The following is an 8449-nucleotide window of genomic DNA, read 5'->3' on the forward strand; positions in this document are numbered from 1 at the left end:
GACACTGCTGGTCGGTTCCTGCCCTGCCGAGTCTCTCCGGACCCTCGGCAGAGGGGCGTGAGTGGCCAGGAGGGAGGGAGGCCATCACTGGGTGGTGCCCACCAGGCTTTCCTGCCCGCTGCTCTGGCCTGGCCAGCCAGCCCTGGCTCCCCACACCCTCGGGCTCTCGGGCACACAGGCCCTGCCCTCAGGCCCTCCAGGAGGCCTCCCCACTCTGCTGGCTGCTTCTGGCCCCTCTGGCGGGCTCCTCCCAACTTTTGGAGGGCAGGGCATGTGTCTCCCTGGGCACCGGCCTGGCACATAGGAGAGAGAAAGACGGGGGAAGGCAGGCTCCAGTTGCGAGCCCCGTGTGCGCCCCGCGCTCTCTCTGGGCCTGCGTCCATCTGTGGCCTTCATGGACCCACTACAGGCGGGGCCGGCCAGAGGCCCATCTTATGGAGGAAGCTGAGCTCCTAAGGGAAGGGGAGTGCCTTGGGTCTCCTGCGGGGGCACAGGGAGCGCCCTGGGTCTCCTGCGGGGGCACGGGGAGCACCCTGGGTCTCCCGCGGGCATGGGGAGCGCTCTGGGTCACACGTGGACACAGGCCAGGGCACTCGGTCTTCCTGTGAGCTCTGTGCCCCGCTCTGCTCTGAGCAATGATCCGGACCCTTCCCCCAATGGCAGACTTAGCACAGTGGGGCTCGTCTGACCGCCCCACTACAGTCTGCTCACCCGGGCACTGACCTGTGGGAACAAAGACCACTGGAGTCACTAGAAAACCCAGGTGTTTATGTATAAATAAGTGTGATTCGTCCGTAAGCCCCATGTCCTCTGCGGGCTGCTCAAGGTGAAGGTTCTGTGCAGGTGGCCCCGGGCACCTCCCGGACCCTTGTCAGGCACATTGGGGCGGGGGCTTTTCAGGAATCTCCACGGCTGGAGGGGTGCGCAGGGGCTTGGCAAGGCCCCACCATGACCGCCTGTCCGCGCCTGCGCAGCTCCCGTGTTCTCAGGGCGGGCTGTCTCGCTCTCCTGAGGCCGTCCTTCCCTGCAGGGGCCCAGCCTGGAAACTGTCCATCCAGCAGGGCCCTGCTGGTGCCCGCCTCACAGCAGCCCCCTGAGCAGACGGCCAGGGGAGCCCAGTGGGTCCCAGGCTCCTCAGATAAGCTCAGACGTCCCCTCCCAGGGCCATGAGCCCGCCGGTGGGAGGCAGGCTGGGAGGTGGCCCCACAGGCCTGGCAGGAGGGCTCCCAGAAGGGGCTTCACTGTGGGTGAGGGGCCCTGCGCTTGCCCAGAGGCCTGGGCAGCCTGGTCTCAGCCAGGTGGCTGGTGACCCGTGGCTCTCCTACAGCTCCTCCAAGGGGATCAGCATCCGTTTTTCCACGTTCCGACTCTTCCTGACCCCACCGGGGCCTCCTGCCACACTGGGGTGGGGGCCGGGGCTCGGGGCCTCGTGTGTGGCCTGCTGGGCGTACTGCTGGTAGGCCGGTGAGAAGTTGTGGACCGCGTCCTGCACGATGTCCTGTGGGCTTATGGTCTCCTTGAGGCCACTGGAGATGCTGTGCATGGGTGCCTCGGGGGCTGGGGGCAAGCGGCACCTGTGGGGGTCGGGGTGCCCCAGACCCGCCATTTCCCCTGCAGGCCCCAGCCCCGGAGGCCTGGCCCTGCTCCCCGCCGGCCTCCAGGCTGCCCAGGCCCTGGGCTCGGCCGGCAGGGGGGACTTCAGGACCTCTGAATCCCGGCCCGGCTCCTCCACCCTGGGCCTGTTCCAGCCCAGACCCCCAGGGGCCACAGAGACTGCCTTGGCCGGCTCCTGCCTTCTCTCCGGCCTGGAGTGAGCCCTTCACACTCGTGGTTACGCCAGGCTGCCGGAGGAGGCGCAGGCCGTCCCTGCCTGAATGGGTCATTCCCTAGGGATGCCCAGGCCCCCGGGTGTGGTGGGCAGGGCACCCCAGGCTTGCGAGGCACCAAGCCCCCCATCCCAGCAGGGGCCGTGGGGGCCCAGACGTCCAGTCCAGCCCATCTCACTCAGAACTCAGGGCCTGGGCCAGATGCAGATGTGGCACTTGTCTAGGGCGGGGGTCCTCCCAAGGGGCTGTCTCTCTGTCTGTGGGGTTGAGATCCCCTGGGCCCATGTATGGGATGGGGGCCAGAGATGTGGTGCTGAGGGTGCCCAGAGGATGCAGGGCTGGCTGCGCCCCTCCCCAGGCCCACCCTCCACATGCCCCTCCCCCACGCCCGCAGGGCCCGGCGGGCATACCTGGTGAGTTCTTCTTCTCTGCATACACCTGGCAGGTGAAAGCATAGCGCAGGGCAATGGAGGCAAACAGCATCTCGATGCAGATGATGAAGTTCTGGTAGCCAGCGGCCACCGTGCCGGCCCCCACCTTGCTCCCATCGATGACCTGGACCTCAGGGATGACCCCACACTTCTCCAGGATGGCCAGCAGCATCCCTGGGGGATGGTGACAGCCACTCAGGCACCCGCCCTGCACAGGCCTCGGGAGCTGGGTGGGATCTGTAGGGGAGGACAAGGTTCCGGCCCTGCAGAGGCTCCTCTGGCCAGCCCTGGGACGCCCATCCGTGTGGTCCATTCCATGGAGGGGGAGGCTGATGTTCAGGGGTGTGGGTGCCTCCAAAGCCAGGGTCGTGGCACAGTGGGTATCTGGGAGCTCCCCACGTGTCTGCCCTGACCTCCCTGATCCCAGAGCTGGGGCCCGCCCCTAGCCCCACCCCGCACTGTCTGGTGGCACCCTCCCCTGCACGGTGGGGCCTGGGAGCGCCCCCAGCCTGGCCCCGGGCCTCTGCCTGACCTCTCCACCCACACGGGCCAGACCCCCTGGATGGGGCCTCGCCATTTCCCCCCACGCCAGGGGCTGTATTGCTTCCGGCTGAGGGGGGCGGTGGTTCTGACCTGTGCTCTGGCCAGGGAAGCTGGGGCCAGGCCTGAGGGCACGTGGGGAACTGGGGGCGGAGGTGGGATGGGGACAGCCTCTAGGCTCTAGCTGCTGCCCCCACAGCCCACCCACCCTGCCAGAAAGAGAGGAAGATGACGGCCTTGATGGTGAAGAACTTGAGGACGGGCTCGAAGGGCTGCAGGAGCTCCCTGGTGGCGAAGTAGAAGAGGAACAGGGCGTAGAGGGCCAGGCTGACAGAGATGTTGTAGATGAGGGTGATGTAGAGGTAGCTGCTGTGGATGCTGGGGCCAGAGCAGGTGCCGGGGGTCAGGGTGGGCCCCGTGCCCCATGTCCTCCTCCCTGCTGTCCCAGCCTGGGCACCAGCAGTGACCCAGACCTAGACCCTCCCTGCAGGGTGGGTGGGCGGTACCCGAGCGCAACAACCAGGGAGCTGGGGGTGCCGGCGTGGGGCCCCTTGTGGGGAGTCCCGACACAGCAGTAAGGATGTAGCCCTTCTCCCTACGAAGCCCCCCCCCACCAGCCCTCTTCCCCCGTCCACCTGGGCGCGGCCCGTTCCTTCGGGCCTGGACTCGACATTGTGGACACATGGGCGGGTGTGTGCCAGTCTGTGAGCGTGTACGTGATGTGTGTGCACCCTGTGGGTGTGTTCACACGCACGTGTCAGCACTGTGTGCACATGAGCACGTGAGCGGGTGTGTGTGTACACGTGAAAGCACTCGTGTCTGCTTGTGTGCACGGGCTCGTGTGAGTGCATGTGTGCATGTGTGTGTGTGTGTGCATGGGCTCGTGTGAGTGTGCATGTGTGTGTGCTTGTAATCACGGACTCGTGTGAGTGCATACATGTGAGCATGTGTGTGGGTGTTTGTGTGCTTGTGTGCATGGGCTCGTGTGAGTGCATGTATGTGAGGTGTGTGTTTGTGTGTGTGTTCATGTGGACTGTTTGTGTAAGCGCGCGCGTGTATGTGTGTGGACCTGGTGCAGGGCTCCTTCCGGGGTGTGGGGGAGGCACTGCCCGACGGCTCCCTGGGCCTGAGTGCCTGAAATCCCCCCTCACTCTCCTTGGGGTGGGCGGGCTGCAGGGTGGGGGCTAGGGGAGGGAGCCCATGGCCGCCGAGGCTGCACAGCCCCGGCACCCCGCAAACAGGGACCCGCTCCTCTGGGTCTGTTTGCCACGGCCTCGCCCTGGCAGTCTCCCGAGAGCGGGGGAGGCCCGTCCGGCACACGTGAGGACTTGGCCCTGTGCTGAGCGCCCCCCAGCCTGGGGCCCGCACCCCCCGCCCCCTGGCAGGCCGGCCCACCCCCTCCCAGCCCGCACGGCAGCCAGGCCTTACTTGAAGTCCCCGTCGTGGTATTTGCCGAACGCCTGCAGGACGATGGTGACCAAGGCCATGATGGGCTTCACGATGCAGAACTGCAGTGTGGCCTGGGGGGGAGGGAGGCATGGGGTGGTCCGGGGGGGGGTGGCTGGGAGAGGCAGGGCAGGGCAGGCAAGCCCCCCACTCACCTGCTTGCAGAAGCGCAGGAAGCCGATGGAGTAAGACATGCCCTGCAGGCAGCAGGTGCCGTAGAGGCAGCTGGACCTGGGGTATGCAAGTCCGTGAGGCAGGGCCCCCGGGAGGACCTGTCCCCAGCCCGGCCCTGCTGCCCGGGGCGCGGAGGGGCCCCCGTGGGCTCTGGGGCGAGACGCTTACCGGATGGGCTTTCCCCGAATCTCAGCCATGATGGCGCTCTCGCCCCCCAGGTACTGGAAACACAGGCTCAGGAAGCTGTAGATGACAAAGGCTGCAGAGCAGAGGGCCGGGGCGGGCGGCAGTGAGCCTGGGCTCCCCGGGGCCCCCCACTCCCCTGCCCTCGGCTTCGGGACCATCCGCCGTCCCTGCTGACCCCCGGTCGTCAGCAGTCCCTGTGGCAGAGGCCCCACCCTGTCAGGGCCCAGGCAGGCCCAGCTACAGGGCTCCCCCGCTCGGCGTCCCCGATCCCGACCATCAAGCGGCCCCTTCCCACAGGGCCTCCCGAGCTGGACTTGGCCCGGGAGGGTGGGGTTGCCGAGCTGGCCGTGGCCTCTCCGGGGCTCTCCCCAGATCTCGCCAAAGCCTGGATCCGGGCGGCGCTCACCTTCGTAGCAGTCACGCACCGAGTCGAAGTAGACATAGTGCTGGTGGCCCCCCAGGAGGAGGAGGCTGAGCCAGGAGTCGAAGGCGTAGATGGGCACGATGAAGAGCAGACGGATGATGTAGCGCTGCTCGTTGGGGACCGTGTAGGAGCGCAGGTGCAGGTAGATCTGGGCGGGCAGAGCAAGGGCAGGCTTGCGGGGGACGATGGGCACACGCCCCCGCTGTGCGGAGCAGGGGGCAGCGTCGGAAGCAGCGCGAGCTTCCCAGGCGTGGCTGGCCCCTTCTTCCGCATACTCTGCCGCGGCAATGCTCGCTCGCTCGCGCACTTACTCGTGTGTTCATTCATTTGGGGAGAATTTCCCCGGGGGGGGGGCGTCCGTGGCCCCGGAGTTTCGCATCTCAACGTGGGCAGGCATCCAAAGGGCTGATCCCCTGGAGCCCTTTCCGGGATGTGCCCCATGGAGCAGGTTACATCCGGAAAGAAAAGGTCTGTGTACGAGGATGCGACACAGGGGACCACGCGGTGGGGCGGGCGGGTGTTGGCAGAGCAGCCCCACCAAGGGGTCTCAGCCAGCCAGTAAAAGTGGCGTCCCAAGATGCCCACGTGGGGACCTGCTCTGAGATAACGGGGCGTGTAGGCATCAGATGACAAAGCAGGTGCAACCCCATGCGTGTTGGAAACATGTAGTGAACACAGAAGGAAAGATGGCTCTGTCCTGTCCCTGGACGGTAGGAAAATACGGCTGATTATAGTTTGTAGACCTTTCTTGATTTTCCATGACTTCTGTGGGGAGGGGAAAAGTAGTGAGAGGGTCTTGAAGAGGTGGAGGCTCAGGGGAGCGGGGCACACAGCACCTCTGGAAGGCTTCCTGGAGGAGGTGCCGCTGAGCGCAGGTGGAGAGAGGGCCGTGGGAGGGCAGGCTGTGTGTGGAGCCCCACGGGCACCCAGCTTCAGAGGGCACAACGCAGGGAGTGGCGGGGGCGGGTTGGCGTCCGGAACAGTCCTTATCAGTCCCTCACTCCCCGGCTGGTGCAGTGGGCGGGGCCCGGCATGCCCAGCCATTAGGAGACGTGGATTCTGTCCCGGGGCTCGCACTGCCTGGCTGGGTGGCCTTGGCGCCCTCCGTCCTCGCCCGCCTCACCTTCCCGTCTTGAAAGCCAGAGGCTGAGTCCCTCTCTGTCCTTGCGGTCTACCCTCCTGTCACGGCGGGCCTGGCCGTGGGGGCGGGGGTGGGAGCTGCAGCCCTGGGGTCCCTGTCTGCCCCATGCAAGGGTGGGGCCCCAGGAGTCACAGACAGACACACAGACACATGCGCGGTCCCCACAGTGCGGGGGTTAGGCTCACACAGAGCGGGAGTCCGGGACGCCCACCCAGGACTCTGGGGCCTGGCCCCGTAAATCACAGGCTACCCCAGACCTAACCCGGTCCACTGCCAGGGAGTAGGCGGGTCCACCACACAAGTGCGCTCGCACCACCCACCAGTTCAGTCTTCCTGTCCAGGGGCCTGGGAGCAGCTTGGTAAGACTCAGGGCCAATCCCGCCTCCTCTGGGCAGCCCTCCCGGGTGGCCCCTGCTCCTCTCGGCTGTACTGTGCCCCCCCCTGCCCCCCAGCCCCTCTCACGCACTTGGGTCTACTTCTGTTGTGGTTGTTTGAGGCCGAACAGCAGGTGGCTCTCACTGTGATGGGAGTCTGCTCACCTTCCCTGCCCACCAGCCTGCTGACGGCCCCTGCCCCGGGCCCACGTCCCCACTCATTCCCTCCCCATCCTGCAGGCCGGCTCCGCTCTCGGCCCCCCCGACAGCCTGCCCTGGCTCCCCACACCCCCCAGGTTGAAGGCCAAGCTGCCGCACTGACGTTCAAGGTCCCTCTCTTTTGTCCCGAGTGCACCTTGTCCAGACAGCCCCGTGCCTGGCCTGCACCTCACGCTCGCCCCACATGGCCAGCGTGTCCTCCTGGGCCCCCGGCCCACACCCTGGTTCCTCCCTCGCTGCTGGGCCTGGCCATCCCCCCTTGGAGGGGCTGCCCCGTCTGCCCAGTGGTCACCGCGTGGGGCTGGGGGCTTGTGGGGCTCTCCTCTACTCCCCTGAATCTGGTGTGCTCCCAGCCAAGCTCCATCCCTGGCAGAGACCTCCCACCTTCAGGCCTGGCTCCCACATGCGGCTTTCTGGAGAAAGCCCCCTCCCCTGCCCCTGTGCCCTGGCCTGATGAAGCGTCTGAGAGCCCTCCACGCAGCCGGGTCTCTGGTGGCTGCCGCCAGCCCACGGCTTGAGTCCCAGATCGCAGCAGGGCCAGCCAGGGCCATGTGCCGTGGAGAGTGGGGTCCCAAGAGAGGTGCAGAAGGGAGGGCCTACCTGGTGGCAGGTGAGCACCAGGGCAGTCCACACAAAGACCCCCGAGACGCCGCGGGCCAATGCGGTGGTGAGGAAGAGCCGGGAGGTGCCCTGGGAGCTGTTCCCCACGGGGTCCGTCTGCGGCCCGGCGGGCACGGAGGACGCGGAGGACGCAGAGGGCACGGTGGGCATGGCGGGTGGGGGGCCAGGCTGTGGCCAGGTTGCTGACACCAGGGGGCCGCGGGCTGTTCCCAGGAGCCCTGAGGCATTAGTCATCTGCAGAGGTGAGGGAGGACACAGGGAGGAGTGAGGGCAAAGGTGCACCAGGCAGCGCAGGCAGCCCCAGGGCCAGCCAGCGAGGGGAGGGGAGGGGAGGGGCGGGGGCGGGGAGGGAGGGGCTCCTCCAGGCCACCAGCAGGCCGGGGCGCATGGGCTTCCGTCCCCGTCCCTTCTGTGTGGTTCGAGTCTGACCGTCTTGCCCACTCCCCTGACTCGGGGACAGTCCTGCTCCGAGCAGGAGCTCAGCTCCAAGGCCGGGGCCTGGGGCGCCCTCCTTCCCCAGGGCTCAGCCACCTGGGCAGAGACTCAGGCTCGTGGGAGCCCACGTTTGAGGGGCCAGAGATGTGTGGGAAAGTGAGGGAGCCCCCGCTGCCCTGCCTGCCCGGGGTGGAGTCAGAGAGAAGGCCAGCCAGGCCCTGCCTGCAGCGGCTGATAGGGGTGCAGCCCAGCACCCACCGGCTCCCTGGGACCTGCCCAACTGTCCACGGGCCCGACTGTGCGGCAGGGCCCTTCACCCGCCCAGGCCCGCTCAGTAGCCCCGGAGGCTGGTTCTTCCGCTGCTGGCCAGCCAGCTGGGGCACCCGGGTCTCTCCCCTGGCCTCTAGCCCACGGTAGGTAGGGACCCAGCGCCTACCTCTCAGGCAGGAAGCTCCGGCCCAGCCCTGCGAGGCCCGGCCCCCAGGGAAGCCTGGCTGGTCATTTGCGTGGCCACGTGGCCCCAGGGGCAGCCCCACTGGGGGTGGGGCCGGGCCCCTATCTGGAGGCTGCACCAGGCCTGGGGTGGGGGGCACTGCCTCAGCTCCCAGGTGGTCCACCTGAGCCGCTGCCTG

At 67.4% G+C, this 8449-nt stretch overlaps 1 protein-coding gene across 2 annotated transcripts in view; it reads right to left on the reverse strand.

Moving 5' to 3' along the window:
- Positions 1-747: 747 nt before the first annotated feature.
- The window catches only part of TMEM184A (transmembrane protein 184A), a 14285-nt gene continuing 6583 nt past the window's right edge, over positions 748-8449 (reverse strand). Inside the window, exons 1-9 of one of the 2 annotated variants that reach the window (XM_081819221.1) lie at positions 8254-8310; positions 7362-7616; positions 5010-5175; positions 4586-4676; positions 4399-4474; positions 4226-4317; positions 3006-3175; positions 2237-2431; positions 748-1557 (exon numbers count right to left, since the gene is read on the reverse strand). In XM_081819221.1, the coding sequence (XP_081675347.1) occupies positions 1322-1557; positions 2237-2431; positions 3006-3175; positions 4226-4317; positions 4399-4474; positions 4586-4676; positions 5010-5175; positions 7362-7616 (1281 nt within the window). In that variant the 5' untranslated portion in view covers positions 8254-8310 and the 3' untranslated portion in view covers positions 748-1321. Of the gene's footprint in view, positions 1558-2236; positions 2432-3005; positions 3176-4225; positions 4318-4398; positions 4475-4585; positions 4677-5009; positions 5176-7361; positions 7617-8253; positions 8311-8449 lie in introns of those variants that run through there. The other variant, XM_081819220.1, reaches the window with a different exon arrangement.

This window comes from Leptonychotes weddellii, chromosome 5, assembly GCF_054177405.1.
Source record: "Leptonychotes weddellii isolate Sample4059 chromosome 5, ASM5417740v2, whole genome shotgun sequence".
Lineage (NCBI taxonomy): Eukaryota > Metazoa > Chordata > Mammalia > Carnivora > Phocidae > Leptonychotes > Leptonychotes weddellii.